The sequence below is a fragment of the Helianthus annuus genome, chromosome 9, assembly GCF_002127325.2.
Source record: "Helianthus annuus cultivar XRQ/B chromosome 9, HanXRQr2.0-SUNRISE, whole genome shotgun sequence".
NCBI classification, from domain to species: Eukaryota; Viridiplantae; Streptophyta; class Magnoliopsida; order Asterales; family Asteraceae; genus Helianthus; species Helianthus annuus.
In genome coordinates this window covers 40,874,337-40,896,285 of record NC_035441.2, presented here as the reverse complement: position 1 = coordinate 40,896,285, position 21,949 = coordinate 40,874,337, and the positions used below count along the sequence as shown (strand labels likewise).

At 40.3% G+C, this 21,949-nt stretch overlaps 1 protein-coding gene across 1 annotated transcript in view; it reads left to right on the top strand.

Moving 5' to 3' along the window:
• LOC118481706 overlaps nt 1-2,726 on the top strand; it is a 101,768-nt gene extending 99,042 nt beyond the window's left edge. The window contains exon 6 of the mRNA XM_035976915.1: nt 2,710-2,726. Coding sequence (XP_035832808.1) covers nt 2,710-2,726 — 17 coding nt within the window. The remainder of the gene's footprint in view (nt 1-2,709) is intronic.
• The last annotated feature ends 19,223 nt before the right edge of the window (nt 2,727-21,949 follow it).

Here is a 21,949-nt window from a genome sequence, read left to right as displayed (position 1 = left end):
GTTTGGATAGTCGCCAGTAAGGGCCATACTCCAGTTCACCTATGATCCTTGGGCTTGTCCCCAGTTATCCTTTGGGCTTGTCCCCAGTTATCCTTTGGGCTTGTCCCCAGTGATCCTTTGGGCTTGTCCCCAGTTATCCTTTGGGCTTGTCCCCAGTTACTAACTTGTCTTTTATATTGGCTTAGTCCCAAGTTATATTCTATTTTCAGGTTTTCGAAGTTAAACAATTAAGGATCCTCAATCCTTATTATCCATTAAAGTTTTTCTTATGGTTATCCTGATTAAAGGTTAGGATCCTAACTTGGATTCTCAGGTATGATCCTTAACTGTTTTGATTTCATTCATTATTTTGAATAACCCTTACACTTTGACAACTGAACCTATGATCCTTAAAATGAACTACTTTTTGGAAGTTTTCGACTATAGGATATTTGATCCTGGATCATATCCTAAATTTCTTAAACATAATTTGCTTAACTTTTCTTACTCAGACAAGTATAAATCAAAACAATTGAGAATTTAAAGGATATACAAGGATAACATCACAAGATAAGTCAAAAGTTAAAGTTTTATTCATTCACAAAATATTTAACCCTTTAAAGTTGTCAAAATTGCCAACCCACGTTTCTACCAGCAAAACGTGGCCCGTCCACATGGGTTGGCAAAGGGTGTCCATTGTTCATGCGGTCATAGCAGTGCAGGAAATAAAGGTCGGCAGGATAACAAGTGGCTTCATCCCCCAAACAGAGGATCCCTCCACCACCTATTATCCTACCTACTGTTCAAAGGATCATAGATCCTTACCCTAAAAACTATTGTTCAAAGTACAAACCATCAAACCATTCAAATAAACAACCACCAAACAAAAAAAAATTGGGCTCCGGCTAAGTCTCGAAATTTCCATCATCGCCCAATCCTGCAGCTCAATCCTTCGCTGCACCATCACCACTGGCTCCACTTGCCTCTCCACCTTGATCCTTGCCAGTGCCTCCACCCTCGAGCATCGGGATCTCCTCATCCTCCTCATCATCCTCCTCATCATCCTCCAGCTCAGCTAGCCTAGCCTTCCAGCCTTCAACATCCCAGGTGCTCTTATCAAAAGCAGGATCCTGGGCTTCCATGGCCATTTGCAGCTGGATCTTGTACATAGCTATGGCGGTAGAGACCTTGGCATCCTGGGTGATCTCGTGCTTCTCATAGTCAAAGTTGATCAGCATCTTGGTAGCATCATTCTTGGTGGCCTGGAGCTCCTTCTGAAGATCGGCTATCTTGAGATCCTTCAACACCCCAACCTGTTGAAGGTCAGCAATCTGGCGATCCTGATCCTCGACATGGCCAACATATGTCTCTACCTCAGCAAATTTCTACAAGGAATACAAGGAATGATGTCAGAAACCAAGTGACCCTTAGACCAGCAGGATACACAAGCAGGACAGTGATCCTTACCTCGTTGATGTAATCCAGACACTGTTGGCGGAGCAGGGGCAGACCTTGCAAATCCTCAGCTTCAGAGGCCTTTCTCTTCTTGCCTCCTTTTCCCCTGATAGGTGCTTTAGGGGCCGAAGCAGTTGGGCTAGCAGCAGGGGTCTTCTTCCTAGAGGATTTGACGTTAGTAAGATCAGTGATGCCGAACTTCGAAGCAGACTTAGAGGATTTTCCAGCGCCTGCACAACCAAAACAAGATAAGTATCTTAATTTTATTTGACTCTCATTATATAAATACTCCTTAAATAAGGATACTTACTTGACATTGAGACAGAAGCAGAGGATACTTCCTGAGAATCCTGGGTGGTAACCTGGAAAGTTCTTATTTCAGGATCAAGCTTCCTAAAGGCCAAAAGTCTCTCTTTTGCAGCAGGAGTCAACGTAAGATGAGAAACGGATATAGCTGCACAATAAGGAAACAAAAGAATGTCAGTGATCCTTATGCTAAAGGATAAGTTCGACGGTGATCCTTCCAGGATCCTCTATCCTACCATGGGTAGCCCACGTCTTGGGCAAATCCTTCCCATCAGGGATGGTATCTCTCCTCACAAAAAAGAACCGCCGCTTCCAGCTCATATCATTTTTGGTAACTTTGAGAACAGGGTGCTCTTCACCAGCTTTTCGTTTGAACAAATATCGGTGGGATCCAAAAGTAGTGAGATCATACATCTCAGCCAACTCCAACATACCCAGATCAATTCCTTCTTGTTCGATGATCCTTTCAAGGGTGTATAAAACCCTCCAGATCATCGGCATAGCCTGGATATAGCAGATGCCGGTAAGGGAGAAAAAGGACTCGGTGAACTGAGGGAAAGGATACGAGTATCCTATCATGAAAGGAGTGACCGGGAAAGCTACCCAAGTCTCAGAGATGTAATCGCTCAGAGCGGTAGGGCTAAAAGGTTTAAAGAGGGTGTTCGCCGGAAAGCAATGCCGGATTTTGTCAATTTGAGGGTCGGTAAAACAACACCTCTCGGTGAGGGAATCCTTGATGATCCCTTGACCCTTCAAGGGGCTGTTATTCTTAGGATCCTTGCTGGGAGAGTTCCGGAGCAGCATTTTTTGACAGAATGATGGAAAGAGAAAGAAAACAGAGCAAGAGAAGAAAGAAGATGAAGAGAGAATACCTGTTTATCTTCGGATGAGATTATAAAGGGAGTACTTCTGAAATTTAAATGCAAACGATCCTATCTATATCTCCTATTTATAATCATGATTGTGCAGGGTTGTCACTTCCATGACGTCAGGGTTACAACGGATAGTTCGGTCACAACGGCTATATATCCGTTGAGTTAGTTACAGATAAGATTGGCAAAATATAACTCGTTAATATTACATAATTACTCCTTATATTTTGGGGGCAATTGTTAGGGCAGGATTTTAATGACCAATGATCCTTACATGATATCCTAACAAGTGATCCTTGTTTCTTTGGCAGATAGAGATCCTCAGAAGAGCTTCAGGATCAGGATCATGGATCATCCTAAGGATCCTCATACTAATGATTGTTCTCTTTGAATTTAATGTTGTTTTGCAGGAATTACGAGTTGGACCTGGTCTTGGCAACGTTATTAAGGAATCTTTCACGTAAATCTCGCACATACATCACCGGAAATAGACGTTGTGGAGAATATGGAAACTTAGCACAAATTACGGGCAATTAGTTAGGCTAAATTTACTTCTATTCCTAAAGGGGTAACGAGCTAGTAGTTAGGTGACTTGCCTAAAATTCAACCACACACGCTTATATAAATTGCACTCTTGAGCATTCGGAAGAGACAACACACTTCTTACACACTCTAGCATACTACACCATAGTGATCCTTGTACCTAGCTCGTTACCATCCAAAGTTGTATACATTGTTTATTATATCGAAGTTTGGTGATCGGTAGTTTCCATCACCCGAGGTTTTTTATGCCGGATATCATTCATTGATCAAGGGCTTTTTCCTCGTATAAATCCTTGTGTCGCTTGTGCAATTTTCATTTAAGTGATCCTTATCTTTGTTCATCATACCAAGCATCATTCCCCGTTTACAAAGAGTTTGGTTGCATTATCCTTGTGTGATTTTTGACCAAAACACATACTCTCTAAGGTTTAAAGGTTTTCACCTTTCTAAGTCTTGGAGTTTATACACTCCTGCCTATAGCGCATGAAAATTTGGGATTTTCCCCAGAATACTAAGGAGTTATCCCCAGTATATCTTTGGGTTTTGCCCCTGTAATGCAAGAATTGTCTATACGGTTGGAACTAATGTTCTAAATTTTTCTAAGTGTTTAAAGACTTCATGCACAGGGGACATTCCTTCTAGAGCAATTATGTGAAGCTCAAAAGATCAAGGTTGGGCTAAGTGTCTCGGACTGGGGACATTTTAGTGGGAAAAGTTGCAAAAGGGATTGGAGTTTGATACTAAGGTTACACTCAATTCCTGGTATGATCTTTCCTTTGTAAATCTTACACAATTTGTTTGATCTTTTGAAACTATATTTAAAGTTTAAGTATCCTGATTAGGATATATTTTAGGGTATATTCTCGAGATATATCCTCGAAATATGATTCGGGATACGGTACTTGGGTTTAACAATCAAAATTGAATTTGTTTATAAATTCTAAGTAAATTATCTTTTTCCTTTAAAAAGTTCTATTTAGATTACTGGAGATTTTGGAAAGTAAACTCTTTTTTCAGAAACTTTGTCTAAATTGTTTGGATTTTGAGAAGTCCTATTTGACGAAAGTCTTTGTAGGATACCACTAAGTATATTGATCAGGATATATTCAAGGAAATGGTAAGACTAATCTTGCAAAATCTAAACTAAGTAAGGCATAACAGAAATTAAAAGGCAACAACAGATAAGTCAAAAGATGGTTATATTATTAACAGGTCAAAAGTTGTGCTTTTGGTTTCACCTCAAACCGAGGCCCATCCGCCAAAAGCACGGTTAAGTTTTTACCATATTTACGCAACGGTTGAAGGTTTCATCTCAAAATGAGACCCATCCGCCTCCAACCGTTGCATCGTACTAACTGATGACCAAAGGCTTCATCCTGAAACCCAGGACCCATCCACCATTGGTCATCATATTGTGCAGGAAATATAAAGTGTTCAAAGACAGGAAATGTAAATTGATTAAACAAACCACAGCAACCGAATCTAAAAAAGTGGGCTTCGGCCTCGGCACATACATCCATCATCGCCCACATTGCTGCGCTTAGGGGGCAGCTCCCTCTTCCATCATGTCCTCTCCAGCAGCATCCTTTCCGGCAGCATCCTCTCCAGCGTTCATCCCAGCCTCATCAGCAGCATCTCCACCAGCATCCTCATCTACCTTCTTAGTCACCATAGCGGGTTCCTCTGCAGCAGGTTTTGAAGGGGGCTACACAGGGTTGCCACCAAGATCCTTCAATTTCATCTCTGTAACACCTCGAATTTTTGCGTCCAATAATGTATCGACACGTGTCATAAGTTTATACGTGGTATTAATTATTAAAAAGGGATTAATGTTGACAAACATTGAAAGTATGTGAATCCGAGGGTTCAGAATGTCAACGAGGGATAAATATACTGTATAGTAACCCTAAATGATGCTCGTACCTTCAAACGAATAAATCATGGATCGTACGGAACGAAATGCGGAAGAAAGTGAGAGATTACAAACTACAGGGGTTAAATGTGTCAACATGTTTAAGTTATACCTCTGAGTGACCCTTTAACGAACCCGAGACTTTGTAATAGTAAATTACGCTCACTAGAATGTACGATATAAATTTCGCGAAGTTCCGTTTTAAAACGAGAAAGTTATGATCGAATTCGTTAAAAAGGGTTAAAAGCGTCCAACATTGAAAGTTATGACTTTTCGGGAAATAATAAATTAACCAAGGGTTAATAAGTTGGGTAAAAGTTCAGAGGCCCTTATTCGTAAATAAACGAGGCCAAAAACGCAAGGTTACCCCTTCGAATCGCCAAAGGCCAGTGCAATGGTTGCAAAAGATTTGAAAATCTTGGAAAAATAGGTTTCAGGCGGGCCGCGTTAAGGATACAAGAGACCTTACGCGGGCCGCGAGCACAGTAGAAGATATGGGCTTGTCAGAAGGATTCTGGCGACCCGCGTAAGAGTTAAGTGATCTCTTACGCGGGCCGCGTCAATGCCCCAGATGCAGAAAACGTGGACAAAAGCACTGTTTGGTTTTTTAACCTACCTTAAAGCCAATAATGAGAGCATGGGTGCCCCCTAAACGTCCCCTAGCACTCAGAGATAGCTGTTGATCATCCATGAACAATTATAGGTCTTGTTGTAATGATCTCATGCTTCAAAGTTCACTATAAAAGGCCTTGTTGTGCACACTTTAGAAACACACCTAAACCTGCTTTCTTGATCACATTTGGAGCTTAAGAACACTCTTCTAGCATCTCTGGTCGGCTACCAAACTTCTGTAAGTGTGCCTAACCTTTTGTGGTTTAGTTTTTGCATAGTTATAGCTTAAAGGTCAATCCGTCGCAATTAACGATTGACTTAACGATAAATCACAAATGGTCCAGTGATTTGTCGAATCAAAGGTAGTTATATGTTGGTAATCATGTGGGCATTAAACCCCTAAAAGGGCACCCTCTGATTCCCACTCTAACTAGTCCGAATGTCAAGTCAAACTTGCTTAGAAAAAGTCAACAGAATGCTAATTTGTGATTTTTATGCATAATCAGTAATGTAGATGGCGTATAACCTGTTTTAACACTCATATAACATGATAATAAGTATATTAACTAGTCTAAGCTTGTTTGGTCCGACCATTTACTATTTTGACCCGGTTCGGAACCGAAAGTCGCAAAACTTTGACTTTTGCTTTGACTTTAGTTCTGACCCGTTATGGTATGATTTAGATATGCCTTAGGACTCTCTTAAGACCAGGTTACATGATGGTATAACCCTCTGTGACCGGTTCATCGTTTGTCCGAGTCTTTCACACATTTCCGTTAAAAGCTCAAAAGTTGACCATAACGCCCTTTTTACTTTAAAACGAGAATTTTGGACATGTGAAAGGACAATAACCTTAGTTACTGATTTCTAAGCATGTCCCTAAAATTTCATGTCAATCCGAGGTCTAGAATAGGAGTTATGTTAAATAGCGCAATTACGAAAACTTTAGTAATTAAACGGCGCATTTAGCGTAAAGCCTATCTAAACCCAAATTTCGACACCAAACCTTTTACACACAGATGTAAATCGATATTTTGAGATTTTTAAAGATTTTTAATTATTTTTAACCTGCACATAACCTGCGGTTATGGCATCGATTCGGTAAATACCGAATATACCCTTTTCGGACATAACTTGAGTTCTACGTGGTATTTTGACCCGATTTCAGTTGCTACTGATTTCAAATAATAAATAGAGTATTTTGGACTTTATAAACTGTTCGGAAAACTAAGATTTCCTGTAGAACTCAACTCTTTTATAATCTTTAAAAAGACCGAAATACCCCTACGGGGTGTATATTGGATTTAAACTCGTTATGGGCATTATGGAAGGTATCCTACTGATACCACAACCTCTTTAGAGTATATTAACTTAGGAAACTTGTGTAGGACTCTTACGGTTACCCGTTACGCCTTTTGCGCGCACGGTTCGGTTTATGTAACTAGTTTACATAAACTAGCCGAAACGCGTCAAACCTTATCATTTTTTTAACTTCAAAATCCAGAGTGTGGTTATTATACCCATATAAAACAAGTCTTCAGACTTGTTGGGTCCAAACCACATTCCATTCCCGGTTTTCGCCTTTCACGCGATTAAACCGTATTTATCCTTTGAAACTGACCGGTCTAAGCTAAGGCTAAATTAAAGACCCGTTAGGATTCTTATAGGTTGTTATAAACCTTCGTTCCAGAATAGGAGACCAGTAAAAGATACTTGCATTTGTTTGATTGAGGTTATTACTTGCTCAGGTAAATACTTTTAACTTATTTTTCGTCATACGGGCTTGGGTTACGGTATATAAAATACCGCTTGGTCGGGCAGTTGACCCCAACTCATTAGTAGTTGGGTATTGTCAATGTGACCCGTTTAAAAATTGGTTTTGTTGGCTTTACGCCTTTGGGAGCTTAATGACCATGTCCCGGATATCCTTGGCATCATTTTACGAAATGGCCACGACCTCGACACGCGGGTGTAGGCGTACACCCGACAATGTGTCTATATTTATAAAGGTATAACCGTTGGTTTTCCCGCCACGGCTTTATGCTTTGTGGCGTGTCTATTAACCTTAAACCCGGCATGATCCGGGCGACTGAACGCATAGTGAACATGTAATTCTTTTACAAGATTTAATTGATAAATTATCCCAAGTTATAAAGAGTTTGTGCCTTGCGCATTCAAATCAATTTTATTAAACCTTTTACAAAAGTGTCGGTGAATGTATTTACCAGTGTAAACTGACGTATTTTCCTCAAAAAGATTAAATGCAGGTTCTGTATGAAATAGGCTGGCCACTCCTTAGCATCGTTAGAGTCTCGCAAGCTTGGGATGCCATTATCTGTTGAACAATATTTCTCTTTTTATTTTTGATCCCCTGTGGATTTTATTCGACTGTTTGTGATACTCGGATATTACATTTAATGGTCGGAATATATCTATCTTTATGCTTCCGCTGTGCATTTGAATATTGTGTGGTTTGACTATATTGTTGCCAACTACGTCACGGTAATCCCCCACCGGGCCCACCGGTGAAACACGTGGAAATCGGGGTGTGATAGGTTGGTATCAGAGCCAACATTGAGTGAATTAAACACTATCCCTATGTGTTTAATCTCAATGACACAATTGCACATACTCGAGTCTAGACAAGAACATAGGACAAATTCGAATTGTTATTCTAGTTTGTCTTTTATTGTTTATTGTGATTTAAAAATTTGCTAAGCAGGAAATATGCCACCAGCAATTAGAAGAGGAGGAAGAGGCAAAGGGCCGATCACTACTCACAATGATCACGAGGCCGGACCTTCACATATGCGAGCTCCTTCCAGCACAAGGAGCGAAGAACCTCAGAGACGTAGGAGGAACCTCTTTGAGCCCGCAAGACGGTCTACCTCACACGGTTCGACACCTTCATACCGTCACTCTTTTGGACTAAATTCGGAGAACGAGCCCAGTAACCCTCAACCTTCGTTTATACCTCTCCAGCGTTCTGTTTCGCACCGTTCCTATGGCGATCCCACTCCTTTCTTCCAAGGCCAGTTCAACCCGGCTGATTATGTCCAAGAACCAATAGGTTATAACCCATTAGGACCTGAAGACCATTTCTCCGAAGATAATGCGGTAGATATGGACGAGGACACAGATCCCATAGAACCTGCAAGAGGTACTCCCAACCATCCTATCGAGATCTCTGATGAGTCATCCTTTCATGGAACACCCTATCAGGGTCCCGACAGTTACCAGGCGAGGTTTAACTAGTGCGAGTGGTACTTTACACCCTCTCACCATTCTTCACCTCACCAGCAGCATCAGCAGCAACAGGATCCTTCCGAGGATTCGCGTTTCGTGGCAGTTACGCCACCGCCTCCACCGCCACCAGTTCAACAAGCACCTCCAGATCTGCCAAGGCGTAGGAGATCAGGCGCGTGGATGTCCACCCGAGGAGGGGAATTTCACTTTAGCACCCCTCGCCACCCGAGTGTAAATCATTTTCCGCCATTGCCTAAAGAACCACAAATGGGTGAACCTTCGAGCCACCCTGCAGAGGTGAATTCTGCACCAGTTCCACCACCTCCGCCACCATTTGGGTATGATAACCCTATACCTGCATACGCGGGTTCCACAGCGTACATCCCGTTTGAGCAGCCAGCTCACACGCACTACAACTATAATTATGCGGATGCCGACCCATACGTGGTAGCGGCCAATTACAACGCCCTCCATCCCGAAGGACCTTATGGAAACCCTTGGGGATTAGGATACGCAGCTCATGGGTATCCAGCACCTACTAGAACTCCGGTTCAACAACCGTCGCAGCAGCCACTTTTTTCCCCACCGGAGCAGGAAGAAATCCTTCACCGTTTAAATAGGGTAGAACGAGACTTTGAGCAAGAACGTAAGAACAATCGTGGATTCCTTAAAGGCCTAGCAAACCTGCTAAAAGGGAAGAAGAAGCGAGATCATTAGTCTTTATATGTTCTATTGTATTTCCCATTTTAATCAAGTCCCTGCGTGGACATCTATTTGTGTTTAGTCCCTGCGTGGACAGTTGCCTTTCAGTCCCTGCGTGGACTTATCTTTTTGTCCCTGTGCGGACATCTATCCTTGTATTTGGTCCCTGCCTGGACTTGTTTTCTGTAAACCTCTGTGTAGGTATTTGTCTATTAAAAGTCCCGTTTAGGGCAGTGTGTAATCATTATTATGATTAATGGAATGTTAAGTTTATAAATTTCATTTTTGTCATTTTAATACATTATTATATGAAATAAATTAAAAATCATTCCTTTTAATTAAGTCTGTCTAAATAAAGAATCTTAATGGTGAGACCTAGCCTGGTGTCGTTATAAGACCCGGCCAAGATGGTGAGACCTGAGTAAAAGGTTCAGATTCCTGTTAACCTGTTAACATTCTTGGCAGATGTGATTCGTTAAAATCACACGCGTCATTCTTATATAAGAATCCTTCAAAGGATTCCAAGACCTAAGTTAATGATTTATAAATCATGGGTTAAACTAGCCATTAGTGATGTAGTGCCTATGGGCCATATTTATTGTCATATAAGACAAAAGACAGTTGTAGTTTATGACTCCCTGTCAGAAAAGGTAAAAGAGCTATGGTTCAAGCCTTCATGCCATGATTCTCTGAAATCCTGGCTAATAATATATAAAACGTCCTTGCGACTAGGCTTTTGTGCCACTAACAATATTGTTTGTAATTAGGATAAGTTATATTCAAATCCTAAATAAAAGTGAGTAACAAATTAACCAAATATGGTCTATGTTTACCATGGTTAATGAATTGCCATAAAAGACAATTCCATAATAAACTCCTAAATAAAATTCTGTCATATTCCTTGTAGCAGATCAAGATCTCAAAATGGCTGACCCAAATGGAGCTAATAGTCATTCAAAGGAGGATGACAATGATAACACCCAAATTCATATAACGGGCGCAGAATTAAAAGCTTTAGTAGACGGCGCTGTTAAGGCGGCCTTAGATCGGCAGTACGAAGAGTATACCGAGTCTCGAAGCAGGACCCAATCAGCACCACACTCTAAACCAAAAACCCATTCTGAGCATCACAGCAAACCACCCTCGACCCAGTCTAAACCTAAGAAGGATGACGATAGACACTCATCAAATGAGAATAGTGTCCATCCTAAGAAGAAAGTGGTCGATGATGCACCTCGCGCCAGGGGTTGCACGTATAAGTATTTCGTTTCTTGCAAACCCCGTGGTTTTACTGGGGAAAAGGGCGCGGTGGATTGTATGACCTGGTTAGACGAAATGGACACAGTTGTGGACATAAGTGGTTGTGCTGAGAGGGACGTGTAACAACTGCCACTAAAATCCATAATTAGGATGGTAATTAGCTATTAAGAAAACCCTAATTGAGAAACCCAAGTAATTCTGCACTAACCCTAAAATTTCCAGAATAATCAGAATCAGGAGCAGGGCCCCTAAAACTCAGGGGGGGGATAAACCCTAGCCAACGATTATCTTAATAACTCTCTGTCGAAACAGAATTTTAAAATTCTATCAACTCAGCAAGCCTACACACGCAAAAACCTACCCTATGAACATAGGTTACCACTCGCGTAGCGCGACGCCTATAGGGGGTACCCCTCGCGCTACGCGACGGTGTCAAATTTTCAGTATAAATAGAGGGGGTTGGGACTTGAATTCAGGTGTTACTGCGACGTTAAAATTCATAATATACGTCGAGTTATAAGCAAAACAGTCCAACACACACACACAATTATCGAAACGCTGCCGCAATCAGGGTAATAACTCGATCGCTATTACGATTCAACGTCCGATCGATTATAACTATCCAACGATAGTCCGGGTGCTGCTCAATTGAGCTTGTACTTTGATTATTCGTCGTGATTTCGACTTGAATATTAGAGTGCTGTTCGAATTCGGACTATGCTCTGTTATTCGTTGTGAATCCGATTGAATTATCGAGTATTGCACTGATTAATCGTTGTGAAGGTTTAATCTCGTGAATTGACGTAACTGCTGTATTAGTTACTAACCTGTTTGTGTGTGCATTGTGTTAAAACTAGGTGTAATCAAGGCTAATCAGTAGGCTTATATCTATTGCTCGTTAATCTGCAATGTGAGTCATTCTCCTTTTTAAATTGTTTTCTCACAGTTTGTGAGTAAGTATTACAATACCTCAAATTATTTTCAAGGTTATAATTACAGGGATTAAGTCTTTGTAATCACCAAATTACAGCTGATATGTGGGGTATTGTGCACATTACTGTTATTATCACTCTATGTGAGTGAATATTACTCTATGTAAGTTATTATTACTCTGTGTGAGTACACCGTCACTATTTGGGCAACGGGACCCAATAGTGGTATGACCACAGTCACAGAAATGAATCGAGTGACAAATACCCATTCTTGATAATTGGTTGATAGAAACATTCTAATCGCTCTTAATACTGTAAATTATAACTAACGGGTCGTTTTAGAAAACTGAATGGTTCACTCAGTATTTCCCCGCTGACAAAACCTTTTTCAAACATGTTTCAGGTGATCTGTGTGATCCAGGAAAAGTGCAGTAAAGCACTATCAAGCTCAGAGAAGTGGCTCAGTGTAAATAAACCAATAAAACGTGTTTTGAAAAATAAAGATTTCTGTGTGAAATCAACTTATTGTAAATTATGGGATTTATCCCTTAAACTTTGTGTAATATATTAAACGAGCATTTTACGGTGAAAAGATCCTGTTGTAAGAAGACTTCCGCTGCCGCATAAATTAAATACCACGGGAACTGCCTCGCGGGCCCCGACTCCGTCCAGGGTGGGTCGGGGGCCGTGACAGCGAAGGTGGTATCAGAGCTAATAATTAAATTGAGCCACTGATCGAGCCACTGATTAAGCCTAAATTAAGTATTATGTCCAAAATGCTTAATTTTACTAATTATTATTCGGTGATTATATGTTTTATTAACTGGCTATTTTTAGTTACAGTATGGGTAAGCAAAAGCTGTCTGCTATCTACCACAAACTAGATGTGGCATCTTCTTCTAGAAACCCAGTAAACCAAGAAGAAGGAATCTTTGTCCGCAAGGCAAACTATGAGAATCCACTTTCCCCAGAGAAAAGGGATTCGATACTTAAAAAGAGTCAGGAGACAAAGAAACCCCGAACCAAGAGAGTTAGGTTTAACCCAGAAGTCCAAGAGTTGGGTAATAGTACACCTTGGGAAGATAAAATAGACGGGAAATGGGCAAATCTCTATATGCTAGCTACTGTAGCAGAAAATGCTAATCTCTAAATATCCGATAAGTTGGGTCTAGTAAGAGAAATCACAATCCCGTAAATAAATAAAGTCCTAAGTGTGTTTATTTCTGATGTTCTTTGTATAAATTAGTATGCAATAAAACTTCAGTGTTTTGTTTGTTAAACTTTGTTCCAAAGTTTTAACATTGCATTTTGCATATATGCTATGCAGCATGAATGAGATGTCGGAAACATTCCAGAATCTCAACTTATATCCAGTGCCTATCGAAGTCTCTCACGACTTTACTGGTTACATTGCTGACATAGAAGAACCTGTGGAATTCAAAGCTCCACCGCTGGAAAAAGCCAAACCTAAAAAGAAGAGAAGATACGTAGGATGGAGGAAAGTACGCCGTAGGAAACCTGCCACTAGGAAACTCCCTAAAATAGAAAATCCTGTGAGTATGAGCAAGGGAAAGGAAATAGAAACTGGAGAAAGTTCAAAACCACCTGAAAAAGAAATAGGAATAGATCTGAAACAAAAGGGAATAGAGATTGGCGAAAGCTCTAAACAATCTGAGGAATTCACGTTCCAAGACGAAATAGATCGCCTACTGGAGAATTGTGATGTTTTAGAGCCTATCAACGATAATCTCTTTTCTTACCCGGCTACAGTTCAATTCTCACTAAACCTAGGACCAGCTATTCCAGAACCACTAGTTCATACCAGACCATTAGGCCAAATGGAGGAATGGTGGACCAATGATTGGCAATTCCAAAACATAGTTAACAGTCCTTATAGTTTCCTTCCACAATTTGACCCAGAACCACTCCCAAATCCTCCCATGAGTAATGAAAACCTAGCTGAACTCCGTCAGTTCGGTGAAGAACTGATAGGTACAGGTAATAGGATCAGGGAAATGGGGAGCATCTAACTTGGAAGTACGATGAGAGGGAGCATCGTTACTAGAACCGTCAGTTAAACCACAGAAAGCCGTATTGTATAATAGTAACTTAAAATTCTGTAAAATGGGCAATAAAACTCTGTAAAATATGGTGTGTATGGATGCATATACAATTTACCATAACAAAGTAAAAGTCGAGAAATCGACAATTTTGGTTATATTCGTATGTTGTGATAATCTATGTGTATCTATATGAATTTTGTCATTGATAAGTTAGACACTAATAATTTTACCAATTAGCAGATGGAAAACGCTAACAATGAACCAATTAATGAAGTAAATCAATCTGAGCAAGAACAGGAAGATCAATATATAACTCGACAAGATATCGAGCATTTTATCGCCCAAGGGATAGCTCATGCTATTCCAGAAATTGTAGCTGCTGTTCGAAAACCTGCCGAACCACAATTAATTCCTAGTAAACGTATTCCAGAAGATAACGGCAGTAACAGCATAAATGGAGGCGGTAATCATGACGATCATGATCCGCAACAGGCCCCACTCCCTAAAAGAATGAAAGCTGCAACGCCTGGTTGCACTTATAAAGAATTTCTTGCTTGCAAACCCGCTGAATTTGCAGGTAATGAAGGGGCAACTGCAACACTGCGTTGGTTAGAGAAAACCGAAGCAGTAATTGCAATAAGCAAATGTGCGGTTGGAGACCAGGTGATGTATGCATCAAATCTATTCAAAGAAGGAGCACTCGAATGGTGGAACACGGTCCTCCAGGCAAAAGGAAGAAGGATAGCCTACGCCATAGGTTGGGAAGAATTTAAGAGTTTGGTAGAAAGAAAATTATGTCCCGAATACGAGAAGGAACAAATGGCAAACAAGTTCCTAAGTCATCGTATGCTAGGAGTAGATTGTTGGGGATATACTTCGACATTCTTTGAATACGCAAGGGTAGTGCCATCACTGGCTTCGCCAGAACCGGTACTTATCTCTCGTTACATCTGGGGGTTAATTAGTGAAATCCGAAACATCGTTAAAGCTGCGAGACCTCGTACTATTGACGATGCTGTAGAATTAGCTAATACCCTAACCGATGAATTGGTACGCACAAGAGAGGAAGATCGCAAGAAGGAATTAGCTCACAAGATTACCCAAGGATTTCGTGTGGGTAATGCCAAGAAGAGAGGAACCGGACAATCCTCATCATCTCCTTTCTGCAAAATTTGCAAAAAGAAGCATTATGGACAATGCAACATGGTTTGCAATTTTTGCAAAATGAAAGGACATCGGGAAGAAGACTGCAGGAAGAAAACAAAAGTTTGTTATAATTGCAGAGAGGGGGGACACTTTCAATCTGAATGTCCTAAGTTAGCTAAACCTATAGTTAACCAAGCCAAACCCACGGAAGGAACAACCAAGAAAAATGCTCGTGCATTCCAGCTGACCACTCAAGAGGCCGAACTCATTCCGGATGTGATAGCTGGTACGTTCCTAGTACATGACGTATTTGCAAAAGTATTATTTGACTCTGGTGCGAACCAAAGTTTTATTAATACTTCATTTTGTCAAGCTCTTAAGTTGCCTTTAACCACTCTTAGGCAAATTTTTACAGTTGAAACCGCAGAAGGAAATTCTGTGAACATAGATAAAATCTGGCAAGAAGGAAAAATAGAACTATTAGGCCATAAGTTTTCTGCAAATTTGTTACCAATGAATTTAGCAGGATTCGATGTAGTATTAGGAATGGATTGGTTAATAGCCAACCATGCACGGATCCTATGTGACAAAAATGCAGTAGAAATTCAAACACCTACAGGAGAAGTAATTTTAATTACTGGAGATAGACCTCGAAAACCACTAAAATTCATCTCAGTAATGAAGTTGGCTAGTTATTCAAGAAAACAGGAAATGGTGTATATGATTTTAGTAATCATTAACACTAAGGATAAGGAACTTCAGGACATCCCGGTAGTGTCAGAATACCCAGACGTTTTTCCAGAAGAATTACCTGGATTACCACCTGATAGAGAAGTAGAGTTTAGAATTCATTTAATTCCAGGTACTGCACCAATAGCTAAAGCACCATATAGATTAGCACCTACCGAAATGCTAGAATTGAAAAAGCAATTAGATGAATTATTAAGCAAATGATTCATACAACCTAGTTCATCCCCTTGGGGTGCACCAGTATTGTTTGTAAAAAAAGAAAGATGGATCGATGAGAATGTGTATCGATTATAGAGAATTGAATAAGGTTACGATTAAGAATCGATACCCACTACCTAGGATTGATGATCTTTTTGATCAATTGCAAGGAGCTAGGTATTTCTCTAAGATAGATTTAAGATCCGGATACCATCAGTTGAAAGTACAAGAAGAGGACATACCTAAAACTGCTTTTAGAACTAGGTATGGTCATTATGAGTTTACAGTCATGCCCTTTGGATTAACGAATGCCCCAGCAGCATTCATGGACATGATGAATCGAATCTGTAAACCATACTTGGATAAATTTGTGATCGTTTTCATCGACGATATACTTATTTACTCCAAAAGCCAAAAAGAACATTGTGAGCATTTACATGTTCTCTTAACTTTGTTAAGAAAAGAAAGGCTTTATGCCAAATTCTCGAAATGTGAATTTTGGCTACAAGAAGTACAATTCTTAGGTCATGTGGTAAATCACAAAGGTATCCATGTAGATCCTGCTAAGATAGACGCAATTACAAAGTGGAAAGTTCCACAAACAGCTATGGAGATAAGAAGTTTTCTAGGCTTAGCTGGATACTATAGACGATTTATCAAAGATTTTTCCAAGATAGCCGTACCATTAACTAAGTTAACCTGTAAAGCTGCTAAGTTTGAATGGGGACCTAGACAAGAAGAAGCCTTTAAGATTTTAAAGCATAGGTTGACGAATACACCAATCTTAGCTTTACCCGAAGGAACAGAAGATTTTGAAGTATATTGTGATGCTTCAAAATTAGGATACGGATGTGTGTTAATGCAACGCAAGAAGGTAATTGCGTATGCTTCTAGACAATTGAAAAAGCACGAAGAAAATTATACGACTCATGATCTAGAATTAGGAGCCATAATCTTTGCCCTTAAGATATGGAGACATTATCTGTATGGAAGTAAGTTTACTGTTTATACAGATCATAAAAGTTTAAGATATATATTTGGGCAAAAAGAATTAAACATGAGGCAAAGAAGATGGATGGAGATGCTAAGCGATTACGACTGTGATACCCAATATCACGAAGGAAAGGCAAATGTAGTTGCAGATGCCTTAAGTCGTAAGTACCATGAGAAACAGAGACGAGTCCGTGCTCTGAGGTTAAATCTACAAGTAGATTTAATGGCACAAATTAAAGAAGTCCAGAAAACAGCAATCCAAGACGATGCTGAAGGAATGAAAGGTTACCTAAAAGAATTAGAACAAGGAAATGATGGAATTTGGAAATTCCATAAGAAACGAATTTGGGTACCTAAGCAAGGAGAGTTAAGGAATAAGATTTTAGAAGAAGCTCATAAATCTAGGTATACCATGCACCCAGGAAACAATAAGATGTACCAAGATTTAAGGAATAATTTCTGGTGGATAGGAATGAAAAAAGATATAGCCGAATACGTATCCAAGTGCTTAACTTGTTCACAAGTTAAAGCTGAACACCAGAAACCTTCAGGACTACTACAACAGTTAGAAATGCCTGTATGGAAATGGGAACTTATAACAATGGACTTTGTTACAAAGTTACCCAAAACCAAAAGAGGTAATGATGCGATTTGGGTAATCGTAGACCGATTTACCAAGTCGGCTCATTTCCTACCAATGAAAGAAACCTTTAGTATGGAAAGGTTAGCACAACTCTACGTGGACGAGGTAGTATCCCTACATGGAGTCCCGCTCTCCATTGTAACGGATAGAGATAGTCGATTTACTTCGCATTTCTGGAAAAGTTTTCAGAAAGCAATGGGAACTCGACTAAATCTAAGTACTGCTTATCATCCACAAACAGACGGACAGAGTGAAAGGACAATACAAACGCTAGAAGACATGCTCCGAGCATGTGTAATTGACTTTGGTGGTAATTGGGATAGCCATTTGCCATTAATTGAATTCTCCTATAACAATAGTTATCATTCAAGCATCGAAGCTGCACCATTTGAAGCACTATACGGACGTAAGTGCAGAACTCCAGTATATTGGGCAGAAATCGGAGAAAGTCAATTATCAGGTCCTGAAATTGTACAAGAAACTACTGACAAGATAACTCAGATCAAGGAAAGACTGAAAACAGCTCGAGATCGTCAGAAAAGCTATGCAGACAATCGTCTCAAGCCTTTAGAATTTCAAATCGGAGATAAAGTACTTTTAAAAGTCTCTCCTTGGAAAGGAGTAATACGATTCGGTAAGAAAGGAAAGCTAAGTCCAAGATACGTTGGACCATTCCCCGTGATTCAACGAATAGGACCAGTTGCTTACCGTTTACAACTACCAGAAGAATTGGCTGGAGTACATGATGTATTTCATGTATCCAATCTTAAGAAATGTTTAGCAGACGAATCCCTGGTAGTATCTCTTCAAGATGTAGAGGTGAACGAAAAGTTGAAGTTTATAGAGAAACCACTACAGATTGAAGATAGAAAAGTCAAGTTTCTCAAGCACAAACGACTAGTGCTAGTAAAAGTCAAATGGAATTCAAGAAGAGGACCAGAATACACTTGGGAACTGGAATAGGAAATGAAGCGAAAGTACCCTCATCTATTCCAGTAAATCTCGAGGACGAGATTTTTCTTAAGGTGGGGAGGATGTAACAACTGCCACTAAAATCCATTATTAGGATGGTAATTAGCTATTAAGAAAACCCTAATTAAGAAACCCAAGTAATTCTGCACTAACCCTAAAATTTCCAGAATAATCAGAATCAGGAACAGGGCCCCTAAAACTCAGGGGGGGATAAACCCTAGCCAACGATTATCTTAATAACTCTCTGTCGAAACAGAATTTTAAAATTCTATCAAAAACCTACCCTATGAACATAGGTTACCACTCGCGTAGTGCGACGCCTATAGGGGGTACCCCTCGCGCTACGCGACGGTGTCAAATTTTCAGTATAAATAGAGGGGGTTGGGACTTGAATTCAGGTGTTACTGCGACGTTAAAATTCATAATATACGTCGAGTTATAAGCAAAACAGTCCAACACACACACACAATTATCGAAACGCTGCCGCAATCAGGGTAATAACTCGATCGCTATTACGATTCAACGTCCGATCGATTATAATTATCCAACGATAGTCCGGGTGCTGCTCAATTGAGCTTGTTCTTTGATTATTCGTCGTGATTTCGACTTGAATATTAGAGTGATGTTCGAATTCGGACTATGCTCTGTTATTCGTTGTGAATCCGATTGAATTATCGAGTATTGCACTGATTAATCGTTGTGAAGGTTTAATCTCGTGAATTGATGTAACTGATGTATTAGTTACTAACCTGTTTGTGTGTGCATTGTGTTAAAACTAGGTGTAATCAAGGCTAATCAGTAGGCTTATATCTATTGCTCGTTAATCTGCAATGTGAGTCATTCTCCTTTTTAAATTGTTTTCTCACAGTTTGTGAGTAAGTATTACAATACCTCAAATTATTTTCAAGGTTATAATTACAGGGATTAAGTCTTTGTAATCACCAAATTACAGCTGGTATGTGGGGTATTGTGCACATTACTGTTATTATCACTCTATGTGAGTGAATATTACTCTATGTAAGTTATTATTACTCTGTGTGAGTACACCGTCACTATTTGGGCAACGGGACCCAATAGTGGTATGACCACAGTCACAGAAATGAATCGAGTGACAAATACCCATTCTTGATAATTGGTTGATAGAAACATTATAATCGCTCTTAATACTGTAAATTATAACTAACGGGTCGTTTTAGAAAACTGAATGATTCACTCAGTATTTCCCCGCTGACAAAACCTTTTTCAAACATGTTTCAGGTGATCTGTGTGATCCAGGAAAAGTGCAGTAAAGCACTATCAAGCTCAGAGAAGTGGCTCAGTGTAAATAAACCAATAAAAGGTGTTTTGAAAAATAAAGATTTCTGTGTGAAATCAACTTATTGTAAATTATGGGATTTATCCCTTAAACTTTGTGTAATATATTAAACGAGCATTTTACGGTGAAAAGATCATGTTGTAAAAAGACTTCCGCTGCCGCATAAATTAAATACCACGGGAACTGCCTCGCGGGCCCCGACTCCGTCCAGGGTGGGTCGGGGGCCGTGACAGGACGTGGTGAAGTTTGTATCACAGTCGTTCAAGGGTGAAGCCCTAGCATGGTGGAGATCATTGGTTCAAGCCTCTGGGAAGGCTGTTTTGTATAGCATGTCATGGGAGGAATTTATTGCTCTCATTAAAGAAAACTTCTGCCCTCAGCACGAGGTTGAAAAGATAGAATCTGACTTCTTATCTTTGGTCATGAAGAATCTGGATTGCCAGGCATATCTCACGAGTTTCAGTACTCTGTCAAGATTGGTTCCATACCTTGTGACCCCGGAACCCAAACGGATCGCGCGTTTCATTGGGGGTTTGGCCCCAGAGATAAAGGCTAGCGTGAAGGCTTCTAGGCCTGCTACATTTAGATCCGTGGCGGATATATCTCTGTCTCTCACACTAGATGCAGTGAGGCAGAGATCTCTGAGAAATGCTGACGGTGAGAAGAGGAAACGTGAAGATGATGATTCACGTAGGTCAAGCAAGAAGCACCAGGGGGATCGTGACCATAAGAAGGGATCGGAGACCAAGAAGAATGACCGACAATCGGGTAATAGGCCCAAGTGCAATGTTTGTAAGAAGCACCACTTCGGAAAGTGCAGATTTGAGCAGAAATCCCAACCGAAAGCATGTGGAATTTGCAAGTCCTCTGAACATAGGACTCTTGAGTGCAAGAAACTCAAGGATGCAACTTGCTATAGTTGCAACGAAAAAGGGCACATCAAGACTAACTCCCCGAAGATAGTGAAGAAGGCTGAAGAAGGGAAAAAGACCAATGCGAGGGTCTTTCAGATGAATGTTCAAGAGGCTATCCAGAACGACAACGTCATAACCGGTACGTTTCTTATCAACGATGTATTCGCAAGAGTATTATTTGATTCTGGAGCAGACAAATCCTTTGTGGATGATAAGTTCTGTGAGTTATTAAAATTGCCTGTTAAAAACTTGAATGTGAAATATGATGTAGAACTAGCTGATGGGACTATGGGAACAGTCTCAACTGTTTTAGATGGATGTGTTATATCCATTAGGAATCACTCATTTCCTTTATCCCTATTACCCTTTAAACTAGCTGGTTTCGACGTAGTGTCGGGTATGGATTGGTTATCGCATAACCAAGCCCAAATTGTGTGCAACAAGAAACAAGTGGTAATCAAGACTCCGTCTGGAGAACCACTTACCATTCAGGGAGATACTCGACATGGATTGCCTGCACAAGTGTCTATGCTAAAGGCATCCAGATGTCTGAAGAAAGGATGTGTCATTTATATGGCACATGTGACTATTGGTGAAGTGAGACCCAAGATTAAAGACATTTCAGTCATCTCTGACTATCCTAAAGTTTTCCCGGAAGAACTGCCTGGTTTGCCACCAGATAGGCAAGTGGAATTCAGTATCGACATCATTCCAGGAGCCGCGCCTATTGCAAGAGCACCGTATAGATTGGCGCCGACTGAAATGAAAGAATTGAGGACACAGCTAGATGATCTGCTAGCCAAGGGTTTTGTTAGACCAAGTTCATCTCCTTGGGGAGCACCAATCCTGTTCGTCAAGAAGAAAGATGGTTCGATGCGTCTATGCATCGATTACCGTGAGCTGAATAAAGTTACAATCAAGAATAGGTATCCTTTGCCCAGGATCGACGATTTGTTCGATCAGTTGCAAGGAGCGAGCTACTTTTCCAAGATTGACCTAAGGTCAGGATACCATCAATTGAAGGTTAAGGACGAAGATGTGCACAAGACTGCATTTAGAACTCGCTATGGTCATTTCGAGTTCCTAGTGATGCCTTTTGGGCTCACTAATGCACCTGCCGCATTCATGGATCTCAT